We start from the raw sequence: 21020 nt of genomic DNA on the forward strand, positions 1-21020 counted from the left end.
TTGCTAGTTTAATCAGAACAACAGTTTCAGCTGTGCTAACATAATGGCAAAAGGGTTTTCTATTGATTATTTAGCCTTTTAAAATGATAAACTTGGAGCACAGGAGTGATGGTTGCTGATAATGGGCCTCTGTGCGCCTATGTAGATATTCCAGAAGAAATATGCCGTTTCCAGCTACAATAGTCATTTACAACATTAACAATGTCTACACTGATCAATTCTATTTTAATAGACAAACAAATGTAATTTTCTTTCAGAAAACGAGGACATTTCTAAGTGACCCCAAACTTTTGAACGGTAGTGTACATATGGACAGACTGACAGACAGATGGACAGAACCAGAGGCTGACAGACTTGTCTCTGACCTCACCATAGCAGTAGAGGATCACCTGTCCACGAGAGATGTCTCTGGATATTCTGATCAAGCCAGATACTCCATCTGGCACGGAGCGAGAAGTAGAACAGGGAACAGGACTCTCTCTGCTTCTACATCTGCATTGTTTGCTGTTTGGGGTTTTAGACTGGGTTTCTGTATAGCACTTTGTGACATTGGCTGATGTGATTGACAGTAGAAACCAGTTCATCAGTAGAGCGAAGGTCCGGTTGAGGTGAGTCCAAGTGAGCAGTGTGTGTGAGTAGTTCTGAAAGTGAGGCTGGTGTTGGGGCTGCAGGACTGGTTCAGAAAACTCAGCGTGGGAAAAATCACCGTGGCAATGCGCACGTCCTGGCTGGACTGGACCACAGTAAAGTCACCTGTAAAATCATGGAATGGTCATTATAAGGTCACACAGGAAGTTTTTTATCTCTTCGTGCTTACTGAACATGTCTACCTTCCAAATGGCACCTTATTCCCTGCATTGTGAACTACTGTTGACCAGAGCTCCATGGGCCCTGGCAAAAAAAATGTAGTGCACTATATATGGAATAGGGTACCATTTGGAACACAGTGATAAGTATGATAAAGAACTTGCTGATCTAAAAGAAACTCACCTGTGTCTCTTAAGCAGGCTTACTGCCTGGGCGTGACACCGCAGTTTCAGCAAGTGTCTCAGAACTACACTTCCCAGCAGGCTTAGCTCCACCACCCAGCACCATCTCTCTTTCTCAACCTCCTCCTGGCCCTGCGATTGGTTGTTGTATTTCCTGCTCACACAGACACTCTCCCAGGACTCAGGTGGAGGTCTGGCTTGGTGGAGGCACAGGTAGAGTGGTGCTATGGGGATGGAGCACCGGTAGTGCAGGCTGGGGTCGGGGCTAATCAGGTAAAGCAGCAGGTGGTAGACGCTCAGGTAGGAGTCGCCATGGTAACACGCAGAGGGGTCGACAACATTGTCCCAAGGCTCTCGTGGTATCACTGGACCCAGAATCCTTCTCCTTTGGGCTGATATTTTCTGTGATTAGTCCCAAGAATGCCAGTTCTAAGCCCTTCTTCTCTCTGATTTGTTTAGAATCACTGTCCTCATTTTCAATATCTCCTTAAGCCCTGCCTTCAACACCACCCTCAGTGCCAGCTGTCTCATCACCCCCGGAGCCCTGAGCTCGGCTCTGATTGAGCAGTACCAGGCGTAACTGCACCCCTCACACGGCACAGTGCTCATAATCTCCCCCAAACACCAATGACAATGCCTCTCCTTTGTCCCAAACACTTCTCCTCTTCTCTCAGTCACTCCTCTTCTCTCCATCCAACTCTGTCCCTTCCTCCCTTTCCCTCCCTCTGTCCATGGTATGAGCACACAGCTGTAAGCCCTGTCCTCCAATATCATCCCACGGGCGTAGTTAATTATTGTGGCCACCAGGTGTCACCCTTTCCTAGGGCTGAATCAGACAGACACACCAGGGGAGATACATGACACAGGAGCACTCTAATTCTGTTGTTGCTGGTAGTTTGGGGACTTTGTGCCCCTGGGCCTGCTACACACACCCTCTGCCTGGTCCCCTTATCCCTGTCTGGGGGTGTTTAGCCCTTCTCCCTGGTTTTGTGGGTGGTTGAGGCACTTTATGCATTTGTCCTGTAGTTTGTGTTGCAGGTGACTGGGGTAGCCATTGTTCAGGGCTGTGTCGATGTCCTCAAAGCACTCCTGTGGAGTGGAAATAAAGCTCTGAAGTCATAGAATGCAAACATGGAACACATGTGTTCTTCATGTCTTTCTTTTTATTTTTGGGATTTGTGTGTATTGTTTTGTAATGTTAAAAACATGTATTTTTCTATCCATAGACACATCCTATGTGTTTTAATCAAATCAACTACAGTACCAGTTTGGACACACCTACTCATTCCAGGGTTTGATTGATTATGTCATTGAATTAAACCATGCAATAATGAATTTGTTAATAACCTGTGGCATCATGGAAGAGTATTTATAGAGATGCTGTTTTCTGAAATAAACTCTTACAACAACAACAATTCCTTGTGAATCTGATAACTGGAATGTGTCGACATTCCAAGACACTTTATGTCATCCTATGTTCAGATATGTCCCAGACACTAACTGATCTGACATCATATTCTTTAAGTACCAACAGACACTTTGAACTGGTTGAGAAAGTGAAATATTGTTCCATTTCCCAACATTTTGATGTTACCATACTCTCTCTATGTTAACAAAGGGCTTTCCAAGAGTCCATTCTGTAGAGTGGTGAGAAAAGGGGGAAAGGTATTTATGGGGTCTTAAACCACACCCAACATGGCAACGTCATGACAGTTCGCCTTTGTTGGGTTCAATCTAGCAATTATCCTGCAAGTTGCAAACCAACATAAAAATGATTGTGGGTTGTCCTGTTTGTGGACCATCGTTGTGGTCCCCCTCTGGTGATTGATCCGGGTTGGGTTTATGCGAATGAAGCAGGCCGCTCCAAGGCTGGGCAGAGGATGTCCGGATTGGTATCTCTGTTCCGGACCCGTCGTCTGTTCGTCCAGACTGGAAGATCTGGGCTGTAGCTTAGGTAGATGTTAACAACGCACTCACACACACTCATGAAATATATCATTACATTTCCTCCCAAATGAGCGGCGTTGTGGCACTAACTGATGGTTGTATGGGGAAGTTGTTTACGGCTCTATCACTTCCTACGTGTCAAAGAAAATCAATAAAAACAAAAGATAGATACAAAATATAGTTATCACACCTTTTAATCATCTATTTGGACTGTATTCTATATACGTCCAAGGTCTTGGCAAAATGACCCTATCATGTTATTGTCTAATGTCATATCTAGGGAGTTCCTAATTTGCAGTGTGTTGCTAAGGGCGCTCGCTATCTTATGATGATAACTACATGATAAGTCTACAACTGTAAGGCACTAGTTTTGGGCAGTCTGAAGGGATGACCTATGTAATTCTGGGGATAAACTGGTGAGTACTGTAGCTGTAGGTTCAAAGGCCCCAGGGTACATTTTCAACTTACCCAGGCTGGCATTTTGCTCGTACCCTTAGGTGATCCTGGCATAAATCCTAACTGGATGTTCCGTTGTACGTGTGAGTTTATGCTTACACAACCGCGCAGGCCAAGGGAAGGAAACCAGGTATCCTAGAAGACTACAACTTGTTCAGAATTAGTCTGACGTAATCAGGTAATTTTCAGGTCATTGCCTGGTGGTCAGTCAGAATATGTGTCGAGGGAGTCTGTAGTGGTTTTACTACCAGTCACTGTCTTCCACTATTGTAGTGGTGGTAGGTATGAAGTAGTCTATTTCATAGCTATGTTATCCACGGAGGAGCTAACCTCACGACGGAAGTGCTCTATAAGCACTGAACCAGTCGTATGCTGTGTGATCATGCTTCATGACTTCTAATAGCTTTCCTCCTGAATGGAGGGTTCTATTTATTAGTGGCATGTGTGTTGACCATCAGAAGAGTGTTCTGGAGATTCCCTTCCCCGTGTTACAATCTGATTGACTACTAAGTCCTCTGTCGCTGTTATCAATAGCAATTTGACTTGTGAGGTCTCTAATCCTCTTACTGATTGTGGCTGGACTGACTGTGGCATTGGTACTGGTACTCAAGGGGACCAGTTATTCTACTGATTTATTATGAAATGTTATCCTACGGGAACACATGATTAGAGCATTTTACTAGCTGTATTGTAGTTGAACCTACACATGGCATGACTATTTTTGCCATTTGTTTGAGGTGGAAGTCCACTGGACTTCTGTTACGACCAGTGTGGTACACCTCAGTAATATCTTAGATGTGTTCTAAGATGATCTCCGTCTAGGGGCCTGTCTGCTCCTCACTGTTCTCATAGGGGAGTTTACAACTAGATCTGTTTTCTGCTCTGGTGGCCTAGTACGGTGTTGCACATGGTCTCGACCCCCCCCCCCCCCCCACCGGCCCGATGAGACTCATCATGACTCTGGGCTACTATTCCCCCCTTTGTGTCTCGGGACCCCCACCGGCCTCGATGAGACTCATCATGACTCTGGGCTAGTATTCCCCCTCTTTGTGTCTCGGGACCCCCACCGGCCTCGATGAGACTCATCATGACTATGGGCTAGTATTCCCCCTCTTTGTGTCTCGGGACCCCCACCGGCCTCGATGAGACTCATCATGACTCTGGGCTAGTATTCCCCCTCTTTGTGTCTCGGGACCCCCACCGGCCTCGATGAGACTCATCATGACTCTGGGCTAGTATTCCCCCTCTTTGTGTCTCGGGACCCCCACCGGCCTCGATGAGACTCATCATGACTCTGGGCTAGTATTCCCCCTCTTTGTATCTCGGGACCCCCACCGGCCTCGATGAGACTCATCATGACTCTGGGCTAGTATTCCCCCTCTTTGTGTCTCGGGACCCCCACCGGCCTCGATGAGACTCATCATGACTCTGGGCTAGTATTCCCCCTCTTTGTGTCTCGGGACCCCCACCGGCCTCGATGAGACTCATCATGACTCTGGGCTAGTATTCCCCCTCTTTGTGTCTCGGGACCCCCACCGGCCTCGATGAGACTCATCATGACTCTGGGCTAGTATTCCCCCTCTTTGTGTCTCGGGACCCCCACCGGCCTCGATGAGACTCATCATGACTCTGGGCTAGTATTCCCCCTCTTTGTGTCTCGGGACCCCCACCGGCCTCGATGAGACTCATCATGACTCTGGGCTAGTATTCCCCCTCTTTGTGTCTCGGGACCCCCACCGGCCTCGATGAGACTCATCATGACTCTGGGCTAGTATTCCCCCTCTTTGTGTCTCGGGACCCCCACCGGCCTCGATGAGACTCATCATGACTCTGGGCTAGTATTCCCCCTCTTTGTGTCTCGGGACCCCCACCGGCCTCGATGAGACTCATCATGACTCTGGGCTAGTATTCCCCCTCTTTGTGTCTCGGGACCCCCACCGGCCCGATGAGACTCATCATGACTATGGGCTAGTATTCCCCCTCTTTGTGTCTCGGGACCCCCACCGGCCTCGATGAGACTCATCATGACTCTGGGCTACTATTCCCCCCTTTGTGTCTCGGGACCCCCACCGGCCTCGATTAGACTCACCATGACTATGGGCTAGTATTCCCCCTCTTTGTGTCTCGGGACCCCCACCAGCGGGTGGTGTTGGTATCCGAGGCACAAACGAAAAGGTTGGACCCTATGTACGAGTTGTCAGCGGCCGCGTTGTTATGAGACTGGTTTTAACCTTTCAACCAAATATCCTGGTGTTTGTGCTTCAAAACGCTCAGTGGTTGTCGAGGCCTGTCAATCACCACAGCGTCTGCGTGTGGCAACCTCTTCAGTACCTGCGAACTGAGACGAGTGTATCTGTCTGTGATATCTCAGTGTTTCACCCATGGGAGTCAATGGATCAGTTTCTGGACTGACGCCATTTGTGTCTGTGATTGAAAGGGGTTACAGTCCCCCACAAAGTGGAAGATATATCGTTGGAAGCTGAGTACACTCTGCGCATCAATGTTTATCTTGCTGAGATGGCCGCAGTTCTTGCGGAAGTGTCCACAGGGCAAGAGAAGTTAATCTCAACTACCGTATTGCACGACTTCAAGGAGGAGGGAAGTTGCTCATTCACAGAGACTGCTGGAATGAAATCATGAAAAGAATGGTCAATCAGGTCTGCTGATGAAATGTGTGCTGCTGTTACTGTTTATTATCTATCCTGTTGCCTAGTCACTTTATTCCTAGTTATATGTAAATATCTACCTCGATTACCCCATTCCTCTGCACATCGACTCCGTACAGGTACCCTGTGTATATAGTCAAGTTATCAATACTCATTGTGTATTCATTCCTTGTGTTTCTGGTTATTTCTCTATTTTCCTTTTCTTTTCATTCTCTCTGCATTATTGAGAAGTGGCTGTAACTAATCACTGTTAGTCTACACCAGTTGTTCACGAAGCACGTGACAAATCATTTGATGCAGGCACACATGCATGCACGCACGCACACACACACACACACACACACACACACACACACACACACACACACACACACACACACACACACACACACACACACACACACACACACACACACACACACACAGACACACACACACACACACACACACACACACACACACAAACACACACACACAGACACACACACACACACACACACACACACACACACAAACACACACACACACACACACACACACACACACACACACACACACAAACACACACACACACAAACACACACACACACACACACACACACACACACACACACACACACACACACACACACACACACACACACACACACACACACACACACACACACACACACACAGACAGAGTGTTGTACAACTAACTTAATTGTTTTTGTTTACTATTCTTTTGGGGACTACTGGTTAAACACACACACACACTCCACATTGCTGTCACAAATCTAACCATGTGTGTTGGTTCCGGTGAGTACTATAAAGAATATCATTATTTGGCAAAAAATAGGAGAATCTATGTTGTCCTATGGCAGAAAATGACTCATGAGTTACAGTGTGTATATTTCCCAGGTGAAAGCAGCACATGAGGAGCAGGCGCCAGGACATAACCGAGAGCACGGACTGAATACTGGAGAGCGAGTTGTACATCAACATCCACCAGGTGGGGGTGTAGGGACGGCGTTGGTGAGGACAACATACAGTACTCCTTACAGCAACTGCAGCGGTGAAGACCACAGCCTCTCCTCAGTGGGTTCACACTTCTCAAGTGAAACCAGATCTAGCTGCATAATAGGTGAGCTGGAAGCCACTGTGATGGAGGATACAGAGCTGAATCGAGTCTTTATTGAAGACTCATCTCTTCAGTAGGTCCTATGATTGAGTGTAGTCTGGCCCAGGAGTGTGAAGGTGAACGGGAAGGCACTGGAGCAACGAACCACCCTTGCTGTCTCTGCCTGGCCGGTTCCCCTCTCTCCACTGGGATTCTCTATTACAGGGGCTGAGTCACTGGCTTACTGGTGCTCTTCGAGGCCGTCCCTAGGAGGGGTGTGTCACTTGAGTGGGTTGAGTCACTGACGTAGTCTTCCTGTATGGGTTGGCGCTCCCCCCCCCCCCTTGGGTTGTGCCGTATATCCCTGAAGATATCCCTCTAGTGGTGTGGGGGCTGTGCTTTGGCAAAGTGGGTGGGGTTATATCCTGCCTGTTTGGCCCTGTCCGGGAGTATCATCGGATGGGGCCAGAGTGTCTCCTGACCCCTCCTGTCTCAGCCTCCAGTATTTATGCTGCAGTAGTTTATGTGTCGGGGGGCTAGGGTCAGTATCTGGAGTATTTCTCCTGTCTTATCCGGTGTCCTGTGTGAATTTAAGAATGATCTCTCTAATTCTCACTTTCTTTCTTTCTCTCTCTCTCTCTCTCTTTCGGAGGACCTGAGCCCTAGGACCATGCCTCAGGACCTGGCATGATGACTCCTTGTTGTCCCTAGTCCACCTGGCCATGCTGCTGCTCCAGTTTCAACCGTTCTGCCTGCGGCTATGGATCCCTGACCTGTTCACTGTAATTACTATTATTTGACCCTGCTGGTCATTTATGAACATTTGAACATCTTGGCCATGTTCTGTTATAATCTTCACCCAGCACAGCCAGAAGAGGACTGGCCACCCCTCATAGCCTGGTTCCTCTCTAGGTTTCTTCCTAGGTGTTGGCCTTTCTAGGGAGTTTTTCCTAGCCACCATGCTCCTACACCTGCATTGCTTGCTGTTTGGGGTTTTAGGCTGGGTTTCTGTACAGCACTTTGATATATCAGCTGATGAAAGAAGAATGAATGAATACATTTGATTTGAATAGTCTGTGTTGGTTGCTTTAATGATTACTGAATGTAAAAAAGGAAAGACTAGTAAACCTAGACTATGGACTTGCCAGCATTAGATCATGACTCATGTCACATGAACTAGGGAAAGTGCACATGCACTGTACAGCGAAATAGGCTACAGTAACCTAACCATAATCCATCCATGAATGTACAGCACAGGCAATCACAATGACAAAGATCATTAGCGACATTAGTACCAGCATTACAAGTTTTTACTATATTATTCAGCTCTGGGAAAAATTAAAAGGCCACTCCCAAATTAAGAGACCACTCTTAATTTTTTTCAGAGCTGTATTAATGTACTGATACACTAATGATAGTGAGTATGATAATAGAGTATTTTCTTTGTAAAGGTGTAGAAGGAAGCAGCAGCAGCAATAGAGGTCCAGGTGCTCCTGCAGAACTGGAGGTGGCCAGTTCAGAGTCAGACTCAGAGCAGGAACCTTCAGGGTAAATTTAAGAGCACAAACCTAAACATGTAGACTAGGATTTCAGATTATTATGTGCTTTATTTATGAGATTATCAGTAGGACTGTAATCGGGGGGTATACAATCGATGACTGCACAAGTAATACAAGTTTAAGTTTAGGTTATCTACAATGTTAATCTCATTTTGCAGAGCAACCTGACATGCAGAGAGAGAGAGAGAGAGAGAGAGAGAGAGAGAGAGAGAGAGAGAGAGAGAGAGAGAGAGAGAGAGAGAGAGAGAGAGAGAGAGAGAGAGAGAGAGAGAGAGAGAGAGAGAGAGAGAGAGAGAGAGAGAGAGAGAGAGAGAGAGAGAGAGAGAGAGAGAGAGAGAGAGAGAGAGAGAGAGAGAGAGAGAGAGAGAGAGAGAGAGAGAGAGAGAGAGAGAGAGAGTGAGTACTGTACTGGGTTCAGAGCCCAGTACAGGGAAAATAGAATGGGACAGCGAAAGTACTGAAAATCCATTTGATTATTTTGCTCGTCCTCAGTCCAAGGATTTTGACTTCTTCTTTCAGTACCACCCAAAACAAACCCCTCAAAGAGTCATTCCCAATGTTTTCCACTCCAAAGACGGCACAAACACAAAATGGCTGACATACAATGAAGTAACTCCCTCCTTGTTCTGCTCAGTGTCTTGCATTCGCAAAACCTTCAGCCAGTGATAGAGCATTTGTCAAAGGAGGCATGTAGGCCTGGAAACATGCCCATCAGAGAGTACAGGAACATGAGAGAAGCAAGACCCATAGAGAAAGTGCAGAAGCCTTTTTCCTCAGAGCCAGCAAAGCAGACATCCGTACCCTTCTGAGTGATAAGCAAATGTCAGTTCAACGAGACCTGGTCAGAAAGAAGAGGCAGGTCATGGAACGTGTGATTGATGTAGTTAAAGTTATTGTTAAATGTGGGCTTAGCTACAGAGCACACAGACACGAAGCTGCATATAACTTGGAAAACACGGCCGACAATCATGGCTAGTTTTTTTAGCTTATATTGTTGGTAATTACTTCCTGGTTACTCTGAAGTAGCTATTCTATGACTCTTCCTTAACAGGCGGACAAGGGTGAAATAATTTTTGCTGTGAGTTAAAGTTTTTGTACAGAGGCTTGTTTTTTGGACTTTCATATTATACTTGAAGTTATGTAGCCAATGTTCAGTTTCATTGACTCAGTGCATAGATGTGTGTATTGTGTGCTGTTGCCTTCATGGGCACCAGTGATGAGCTGGTAGCCTAGAAAATGAGCTGTCTGGTGGTTTGCGTGAACAGGGTGGCATGGGATGGAGTCAAATTTCCGGCCTGAATTATTGTTTCAGTCCGCCCCTGCCTCTATGTATATATTTACAAGGGATAGCTCGTAGGAGAGGGAGTACAGCTAACTGTGCACAATATAGAGACAACTATGAAGTTGAATTGAACGTCACACATACCCAGATCACGGTGAGAGTAGCAGAGATATTGTTGTCATTTCAGGTTTGTCAAGAAGGCACAATGCTTGAAAGAATAGCCACAGATCACAGGAAGGGAAGTTCTCTGTAATAATAGCGGCACAACTCCTGCAGAGTGTGATTAAGAAACGTGTGACTCAGAATGTGGTTAGATACTCTTCCAACGTCTCTTCCCCATTTCTGACCAGTGGAGGCTGGTGACTTGACACATTGAGGAGGATGGGAGACCCACGGTATAGGCACGTAAAGTAGGGAGACGACAACGTGTGTTTCAATAATCGTCAAAGACTCATTATTTTAACCTGATTTAATACATTTAATACATTTATAGTACAATATTATGGGGAATGGGAGTGAGAGGGATACTTACACAGTGTTGGAAAAGGATCACAGCAGTGATTGAATGAGGGTATGAGGCATGAGTTCAGGTGTTCAGAGGCTTGACCAGTGCAGGACAGGATTTGTCTGGGAAGACAAAAAACAATACACACAGTCAGACCAAACCGCTAAGAATGAGTTAGTCCAAGCAAGGAGTAAAATCACTGATGTGTAATGATGGGATTATGTTTGTGATTGACTCTACATACAGGAATGAGAGAAAATTGATAGGGGTACTCACAGTGCTAGGAGGGGAAACATTCAATGTGCCAGTTGATGAAACGTGGCTTCAGTTCATGTCAGGATAAAGTTGACAAAGGTAGTGGAGTGGAGTGGTCATCACCTCTTAATCAGGGAACAGGAGGGGACTTAGCTGTAAATACAAATAGCAGATACATCAAATCAGATCAAATTGTATTTGTCACATACACATGGATAGCAGATGTTAATGCAAGTGTACAAAAATGCTTGTGTTTCTAGTTCCGACAGTGTAGTAATATCTAACAAGTAATCTAACAAATTCACACTGACTACCTCATACATACAATGTAAAGGGATAGAATAAGAATACGTATATATAAATATATGGATTTGCGATGGCCGAACGGCATAGGCAAGATGCAGTAGATGGTATAGAGTACAGTATATACATATGAGATGAGTAATGTAGGGTATGTAAACATTATTAAAGTGACTAACGATACCATTATTCAATCCATTTATTAAAGTGGCCAGTGATTTGAGTCTGTATGTTGGCAGCAGCCTCTCTTTGTTAATGATGGCTGTTTAAGAGTCTGATGGCCTTGAGACAGAAGCTGTTTTTCAGTCTCTCGGTCCCAGCTTTGATGCACCTGTACTGACCTCCCCTTCTGGATAATAGTGGGGTGAACAGGCAGTGGCTCGGGTGGTTGTTGTCCTTGATGATATTTTTGACCTTCCTGTGACATCCGGTGCTAGAGGTGTCCTGGAAGACAGGTAGTTTTCCACTGGTGACGCGCAGTGCAGACCTCACTAACCTCTGAAGAGCCATTCAGTTGAGGTCGGTTCAGTTGCCGGATGCTCTCGTTTGTACATCTGTAGAGGTTTGTGAGGGTTTTGGGGGACAATCCACATTTCTTCAGACTCCTGATGTTGAAGAGGCACTTTTGCTCTTTGGCGCCTCATTCACCATGCTGTCTGTGTGGGTGGACCATTTCAGCTTGCCCGTGATGTGTACGCAGAGGAACTTACCAGAGGAACTTACTTACCACCTTCTCCACTACTGTCCCGTCGATGTGGATAGGGGGGTGCTCCCTTTGCTATTTCCTGAAGTCCACGAATATCTTTTGTTGACATGGAGTGAGAGGTTATTTTCCTGACACCACACTCCGAGGGCCCTCACCTCCTCCCTGTAGGCTGTCTCGTCGTTGTTGGTAATCAGGCCTACAACTGTAGTGTCGTCTGCAAACTTGATGATTTAGTTGGATGCGTGCATGGCCACACAGTCAAAGATGAACAGGGAGTGCAGGAGAAGGCTGAGAACGCACCCTTGTGGGGCTCCAGTGTTGAGGATCAGCAGGGTGGAGATTTGTTTCCTACATTCACCACCTGGGGGCGGCCCATCAGAGCCCATCAGTCCATGAATCCAACCTTAAAATGATTTGTTTCACACTCAAGGGTTTTTCAGCATGTAGTTTCAATCTAACTGAATGTCACTAGCATCTCCGTTAAGTGTGTGTCAACCACATACTGCCCCACATCTGAACAAATAAGTTGTATCCTTTGCAGAAGTTAGCAATATGGCAATATTGCACAAGATCCCCTAAGACTTTTTGAAGACTATGAAGCTTAATTCAGTTCTGTGCATTTATATTGAAAAACACTGGGCTATGTTAACATAAGATCATATAAGATGCTAGTGATGGAATTTAATTGAGCCAGTGTGCAGAGTGACTAACTTCAAATCAAATCAAAATTGCATTTGTCACATGTGCCGAATACAACAGGTGTAGTAGGCCTTACAACATTGTCACCTCTCATGTAACCTGGGACCTGGGACCTGACCTGGGACCTGATGCAGTGTAAGGTCTACAACTCCATGCTGGCCTTAACCCAGAACCTGCAGGCCGAGCCATGACCATCATCGCCATCATCTTCTGGGTTCTGGGAGTCTCCATAGTCAGGGCCAACTACACCAATAACAAAAAGTCCAAGGCCAAAGTAATGATCATTTCCAGAACGATCTTCATCCTGGCTGTAATCCTGGTGCTCGCTCCTGTCTCCTGGATGGCCAGCACCATTTGGGGGAGTTGGGGGTCTCACTCTACATCTGCTGGGAGGCAACGGCCCTGCTACTGGTTATGGGGGTCATACTGTGCAGCTCCTACCCTCTAGTGAGATTGAGCCATGTTCCTGGGTGTCACCCCCTGACCTCAGTTACCTATGTTTTCTGTATTATTTTGGTCAGGTCAGGGTGTGACGAGGGTGGGTATGTGCGTCTAGGATTTTTGTATATCTATGGGGTTTTGTTATGTCTAGGTAAATGTAGGTCTATGGTGGCCTGAATTGGTTCCCGATCAGAGGCAGCTGTTTATCATTGTCTCTGATTGGGGATCCTATTTAGGTTGCCATTTTTCCATTTTGGTTTTGTGGCTTATTGTCTACGCGTAGTTGCCTGTCAGCACTTGTGTCTTATAGTGTCACGGTTGTTTTGTTGTTTTCTTGTTTTCTTGTTTTGTTGTTTCGTTTAGTGTTCTTCGTGTAATAAAGAAGAATCTATTCTTATCACGCTGCGCCTTGGTCTCCTCATTATGACGGACGTGACACTGGGAGCCTTTGGATGGATAGTCACCCTAGTGCCCTGTGTTGTCTATATAGTAGTTTCTTATGTACCCCTCCTATGACAATCACTTCCATCTCCTACATCCTGGAAACTCTAGGTGTGATGAGGTTCATCTTTGGGACCAGGTGCTGTAACTGCATCAAGAGTAAAAGGACCAGGATCAAAGTCAAGTTTATCAGTGGAACATTCTTCATCCTGGCTGGTACCCTCCAGCTTTCCACTCTCTACCTGCTGTTCTATAACTTTACTTTACACAGTTTCTAAAAGCTGGGAAACACTTGACATACTGTATCTCCCAGAATATTGGGACCGAGTGACGGTAAATGGAAAGTGTCAGAACTTTCATATTTCTGCGTTGGGAGATGGTAACATTAGCAGGCGTTTTTGCGCTTCGAACCAATCAAAATCTACTTGATACCCTCGTAATTTTCATCTTCAGATCTTTGGCCTTCTATTCTGCAGTCAATCAATGTTGAGAGGGGCCGTTTCTATGGTATTTTAAAACGGAAGACTCAGATATTCACAATGAAAACTGGAACAGATTTTTTTTTTGTGAGGGTTGATATTGAAATGCTGTCTGTTATTTAACCTTTGTTTAACAAGGCAAGTTAAGAACAAATTCTTATTTACAATGACAGACTACATCGGCCAAACCCGGACGACACTGAGCCTTGTTTTTATTTTGACTATTTTCTACATTGTAGAATGATGTTGACGACATCAAAACGATGAAATAACACATATGAACACATATGAAACCATGTAGTAACCAAAAAAGTGTTAAACAAATCAAAATATATTTAATATTTGAGATTCTTCAATGTAGCCACCCTTTGCACTGTCAAGGCTCAGGAGAAGACCCAAATGCAAAGTAACAAATGTTTATTACAAAAACAGGGGGTTAGGCAAACAACAGGTCAAGGGCAGGCAGAGGTCAGTAATGCAGGGTGGTGTGACAAAGTACAGAACGGCATGCAGGCTCAGGGCAGGCAGAATGGTCCAAACTGGGGGAACTAGAAAACAAAGACAGCAGCACAGGAAAACCTCTGGTAGGTTTGTCGAAACAGCGAACTGGCAACAGACAAACAGAGAACGCAGGTATAAATGCACTGGGGACAATGGGGAAGATGGGCGACACCAGGAGGGGTGTGGAGACAAGCACAAAGACAGGTGAAACAGATCATGGTGTGACATGAGTTTGAGCCAATCAGTTGTGTTGTGATAGGGTAGGGTTGGTATACAGAACATAGCCCTTTTTGGTCAAAGACCAAGTCCATATTATGGAAAGAACAGCTCAAATAAGCAAAGAGAAATTACAATCCAGCATTACTTTAAAACATGAAGGTCAGTCAATACGGACAATGTCAAAAACTTTGGAAGTTTCTTTAAGTGCAGTCTCAAAATCCATCAAGCGCTATGATGAAACTGGCTCTCATGATGACCGCCACAGATATGGAGGACCCAGATTTACCTCTGCTGCAGAGGATAAATTCATCAGAGTTAACTGCAACTCAGATTGCAGCTCAAGTAACAGACACATCTCAACATAAACTGTTCAGAGGAGACTGCGTGAATCAGGCCTTCATGGTCTAATTGCTGCAAAGAAACCACTACTAAAGGACACCAATAAGAAGAAGAGACTTGTTTGGGTCCAATGTCCAACACCTTCCTTTACTGAAGCTCCTCCTACAACCTCTCTCTCTCTCACTGTGACACATGCACGCACGCACACACACGCACACACACACACAGCTCCATGGTGTGTCTGTGATGACTTGGGCCAGACGGAATCTAGAATCTGTGGTAGCAGAATTTCCCTGAGAACTCCATGTTCCTTCTCAGCCTGGTCTCATAGACTAGACGTAACATAGTAAATGTAAATCCGGGACACTCAAATGAATATGATATGTTACATTTGGCATGGTTACATAAGATAGACAGTTACTTAAGTATAAAAGGAAAGCAGGGTGGTTGGTCGGTCTGAATGGCTGGCTGGGGGAACATCTAGCAACACAAAGGTTGTGTGCAACTATTTCCTACTTTTTAGCTACTTTGCAACTATTTAGAATGTTAGCTAACCTTAACCTTAAACAATTTAGCTAACCATTCCCCTAACCTTAACCCTTTAAACCAATCTTAACCATTCCCCTAATCTTAACCCTAACTTGAACTATAACACATAATCCCTAGCCCAGCTAGCATTAGTAACCTAGCCATCTAGCTAACATTAGTCAAAACTAAAGTTTAGCAAATTCATAACATATTGTAAGTTTTGCTTATTAGTTTCATAATGTACAAATTATAATTCATTAACATATTGTGCCAATTGCAATTCGGAAACATATAATTTGAAATGGATGATAGACATCCATAAATGAATACCATGAGAAACGTAACATATCATACTTCATGTAGCGTTCATGTAGCGTTCATGTAGCGTGATGAGTGATGGCCTGCACACCATGTCCAGTAAGTAGTATTATGTTATTAACTTTATTTATTAACTTTATTAGCGGTATTGGTAATAATGTAATCACTATAATTCCTTATTAACATTGCTAAAAATATTACCTTAGTAAGGGTTAATTCTTGCTCATGATGTGTGATGACCTGCACATCAGATCCTTTGAGCCTAACCTGTGTGTGTGTGTGTGTGTGTGTGTGTGTGTGTGTGTGTGTGTGTGTGTGTGTGTGTGTGTGTGTGTGTGTGTGTGTGTGGTGTAGCCTTCTGGCTGGTCACCCATTTGAACTGTCTGGTTGAGGAGAACTGTCTGCTCCTCTACTGTGTCTGTCTACTGAAGAGGAGTGTCACCACCATATATATATATATATATATATATATATATATATATATATATATATATATATATATATATATATATATATATATATCTTGTGGCAGGGCTGGCAAATTATTTTGAAAGTCTGGTTATGGCTTAGATCAACAACATCATCCCAGACCCACTCCAATTTGCATACCGCCCCAACAGATCCACAGATGAAGCAATCTGTATTGACCTACACACTGCCCTCACCCAACTGGACAAGACGAACACCTATGTGAGAATTCTGTTCATTGACTACAGCTCAGCATTCAACACCATAGTACCCTCCAAGCTCATCGCTAAGCTAAAGACTATGGGACTGAACACCTCCCTCTGCAACTGGCTCCTGGACTTCCTGACTGGCCGCCCTCAGGTTGTGAGGGTAGGCAACCAAACATCGGACACACTGACCCTCAACACGGGGGACCCTCAGGGGTGCGTGGTTAGTCTACTCGTGTGCTCCCTGTTCACCTACGACTGTGTGGACAAGCACGACTCCAACACCATCATTACGTATTCGGACAAAATGACGGGGGCGGTAGACCTGATCACTAATAATGACGAGACAGCCTGTAGGGAGGAGGTCAGAGACCTGGCAGTGTGATGCCAGGACAACAACCTCTCCCTCAATGCAAGCAAGACAAAGGAGGAGCTGATAGCGGTACCAATACCGCTAATAAAGAAACACAGGGCCAAGCACACGCCCATGCACATTGATAGGGCTGTAGTGGAGCGGATTGAGAGCTAAAAGTTCCTACCTGTCCACATCACTAAGGAACTATCGTGGTCCATACACACCAACCCAGTCGTGAAGAAATCAGGACAATGCCTCTTCCCCCTCAGGAGGCTGAAAAGATTTGGCATGGGCCTTCAAAAAAGGTTTACAGCTGCACCACCGAGAGCATCTTGACTGGCTGCTTCACCACTTGGTATGGCAACTGCTTGGCATCCGACCGCTAGACGCTATATAAGGTAGTTCATACGGCCCAGTACATCCCTGAGGCCGAGCTCCCTGTCATCAAGGACCTCTATACCAGGAGGTGTCAGAGGAAGCCCCAAAAATTGTCAAAGACTCCAGTCAATCAAGTCATATGCTGTTCTCTCTGCTAGCGCATGGCAAGTTGTACCAATGCACCAAGTCTGGAACCAACAGGACCCTGAACAGCTTCTACCTCCATGTCAGAGGACTGCTAAACAGTAAGTTATGTAGAATAGATATCTGCGGGTTCGGATCTGCGTTGACCCTTTTTGCACTAACTATTTTTGACTCATAATATGCACTGCTTTTTGCTGTTTATTATCTATCCTGTTGCCTTGTCACTTTATCCCTACCTATATGTACATATCTACCTCAATTACCACATAAACTCGGTACTGGTAGCCTGTGTATATAGTCAAGTTATCAATACTCAATGTGTATTTATTCCTTTATTTCTCTATTTTTCTCCCTGCATTGTTGGGATGGACCTGTAAGTAAGCATTTCACTGTTAGTCTACACCTGTTTGTTTATGAAGCATGTGACAAATACAAATTAGATTTATTTTGCACGCACAAACACACACACAGGGAAACACAATTCATGTCCATTCAAAAATCTATTTTCCCTAACCATAAACCTAACCTGAAAACCTAACCTTAACCCTAACTCCTAACCCTAGCTCCCAACCCTAAATATAACACTAACTCTAGCCTTAACCCTAAACCCTAAAGAAATATCATTTGATATCATGGTGACAAACAAAATGTCCCCAGTTGGTACATTTTTTTATTTGTTTACCATTCATGTGGGGATTTACAGTTAAACACGCACGCACGCACGCACGCGCACACAAACACACACACACACACACACACACACACACACACACACACACACACACACATTGGAGATGGACAGATAAACAGTGTAATGTTAATTCAAACCGTGTGTGTCGTTTAGAATGGCACCGGAGGAGATGGCTGCCGTTTTACGTTCCCTTAAACAGTTGTGCTCTAGTGTGTGTTTTTTCATGTTATTTGGTACTTATTTTGTACGTAATGTTTCTTGGTCTCTTTTGACCAAAATGAACTTCTAGATATAAGGACAGCGATTACTCACCTCTTACTAGACAAAGATTTTTTCTTTAACGAGTCAGACGCAAAGGATTTACTTCAGACGCCCGACAAGGCCCTCATCCCTGTCATTAGCAGGAGAAAGAGACGGAGATATCGGGGATGTAGGTCGGGGTGCCCTTGCAAGGATCCGACGGTAAGTGGGTGATCTGCCATCGGTCCGATTAGCCAACGTACAATCATTGGATAATAAAATAGACAAACTACAAGTGCGTATATCCTATAAACGGGACATTAAAATCTGTAATATCTTATGTTTCACAGAGTCGTGGGTGAACGACGACATGATTAACATACAGTTGGCGGGTTTCACACTTTTTCGGCAGGATAGAACAGCTGCCTCTTGTAATACATGATGACGGTCTATTGTTTATTTATAAACAACAACTGGTGCACGAAATCTAAGGAAGTCTCCAGGTTTAGATCGCCTGAGGTGAATCATCTCATGATAAAATGTAGACCACACTATTTACCAAGAGAGTTTTCATCTATATTATACGCAGCTGTCTATTTACCACCACAAACCGATACTGGCACTAAGACCCCACTCAACGAGCTATATACTGTAGGTCATCACTCAGTGAGCTGTATACGGCTGTAAGCAAACAGGAAAAAGCTCATCCAGAGGCAGCGCTCCTAGTGTCCGGGGACATTAGTGCAGGGAAACTTAAATTCTTTATACCTCATTTCTACCTGCATGTTAATTGTGCAATGAGAGAGGGAAAAAAAAACTAGACCACCTTTACTCCACACACAGAGACGCATACAAAGCTCTCCATTTGGCACATCTGACCATAATTCTATCCTCTGAGATCGAATCATACTACACCGGCTCCGACGCTCGTCGGATATGGCAGGGCTGGCAAACTATTACAGGCTACAAAGGGAAGCACACCTGCACACCACACCACACTATGCTCGCTTCGAGGCAAGTAACACTGAAATATGCATGATAGCATCAGCTGTTCTGGACAACTGTGTGATCACGCTCTCTGTAGCCGATGTGAGTAAGACCTTTAAACAGGTTAACATTCACAAGGCCGCTGGGCCAGACGGATTACCGGGACGTGTACTGACCAACATGCATTGACCAACTGGAAAGTGTCTTCACTGACATGTTCAACCTCTCCCTGTCTGAGTCTGTAATACCAACATGTTTCAAGCAGACCACCATAGTCCCTGTGCCCAAGAACACTAAGGTAACCTGCCTAAATTAAAGGGTGGTCATGGCTCACATCAACACCGTTATCTCAGAAACCTTAACCCACTCCAATTTGCATAACACCCCGAACAAATCCACAGATGATGCAATCTCTATTTCACTCCACACTTCCCTTTCCCACCTGGACAAAAGGAACACCTATGTGAGAATTGTATTCACTGACTACAGCTCAGCGTTCAACACCGTAGTGCCCTCCATGCGCATCACTCAGCTAAGGACCCTGGGACTAAACACATCCCTCTGCAACTGGATCCTGTACTTCCTGATGGGCCGCCCCCAGGTGGCAAGAGTAGGTAACAACTCATCCTCCATGCTGATCCTCAACACGGGGGCCCCTAAGTGGTGCGTGCTCAGTCTCCTCCTGTACTCCCTAAGCATGTGACAAATGCAATTTGATTTGATTTGATTTAAATAGCCATAATAGGATGTTCTGAAAGAACTGGACAAAAGATCTAGACTATTGAGATATACTCTTTGACCATGTTCCCCTTACCCTGTAGCGCTGTAGGAGGAATAGTGCATAGCACAGAGAGAGCTGTTCTGATGTCCGGGAGGCATGACAAAACCCCAACAGGAGAGAGAGAGGGGAGAGAAACAGAGACAGAGTGAGTGAAGGAGGAAGAGAGAGAGGGAGATATGAGTGGGAGGTATGGAGAACACACACAGGGGCGGTGGCTCCGGCCGACTAATATTTGATTGGCTAAGAAGAATCCGGAAAAGGCGATGTGGCGTCGCCATTGAAATTGAAAGCCCTCTCTCTGTCGCAGGTTCTTCAAGGGAGAGGCCACGCTGTACCACATAAGGCAAAGAGCAGCAATATAAAGGTGCTTTTAAATCGGACACGACTTCCACTGAAAAATGACATTAAATCTCACAGACGGTGCAATTGAGGCAAGTTACAACATAGACATAATACTTATCACTCATTGTGTTGTTTGTAGTTGCAGGCTAACTTAGTGTAAAAGCATTTTTTTGCAATCTGCAGGGCCTACAGTGGGATATTTCAGAAATAAGGCGTGAGGGAGTGTGGTAGATGGCCAATATGCTAAGGGCTGTTCTGATGGACCAGCGGACAGCGGACTTCAGCCGTGGTATACTGGTCATTTACCACACACCCCCGAGGTGCCAATGTAAATCGAGCAGTAAAAATATTTGTTTTTGTCATTCACATGGTGTACGGTCTTATATACCACAGCTGTCAGACAATCAGAATTCAGGGCTCAAACCACCTAATTTATAATGGGTATTCATACACGGTATAGGGCTCACTGCTCTAGAATGTAGTGAAAAACGGGTACATTCAAGCTGGTGTTATTAAATTAATGCCTAAACCTGGTTTTCCTAGCCTATGCTATTATTTGAATGACATACAATGAATCATTCGATTGTTCTCTACAATATTACAACCTTAATATGCTTGTTCTTAAAGCTACATTTTTTGGCATCTGACCAAATTCACATAGAAATGTGTGTTATAGATCCGTCATTCGCATTTAAATAA

The 21020-nt window shown here is 45.0% G+C and overlaps 1 protein-coding gene and 1 pseudogene across 4 annotated transcripts in view; one reads left to right on the top strand and one right to left on the bottom strand.

The window, feature by feature from the left end:
• Nucleotides 1-986: 986 nt before the first annotated feature.
• On the bottom strand, nt 987-3416 carry LOC149970340 (protein-lysine N-methyltransferase SMYD4-like; annotated as a pseudogene).
• Nucleotides 3417-20142: 16726 nt separating this feature from the next.
• The window catches only part of LOC110509458 (replication protein A 70 kDa DNA-binding subunit), a 77038-nt gene continuing 76160 nt past the window's right edge, over nt 20143-21020 (top strand). For 3 of the 4 annotated variants that reach the window (XM_090226244.1, XM_090226246.1, XM_090226247.1), the window contains exon 1: nt 20222-20410. In XM_090226244.1, coding sequence (XP_090082370.1) covers nt 20378-20410 — 33 coding nt within the window. In that variant the 5' untranslated portion in view covers nt 20222-20377. Of the gene's footprint in view, nt 20411-21020 lie in introns of all 4 variants that reach the window. The other variant, XM_090226245.1, reaches the window with a different exon arrangement.

Source organism: Oncorhynchus mykiss, chromosome 29 (assembly GCF_057628025.1).
Source record: "Oncorhynchus mykiss isolate SJ-2025 chromosome 29, ASM5762802v1, whole genome shotgun sequence".
NCBI lineage: Eukaryota > Metazoa > Chordata > Actinopteri > Salmoniformes > Salmonidae > Oncorhynchus > Oncorhynchus mykiss.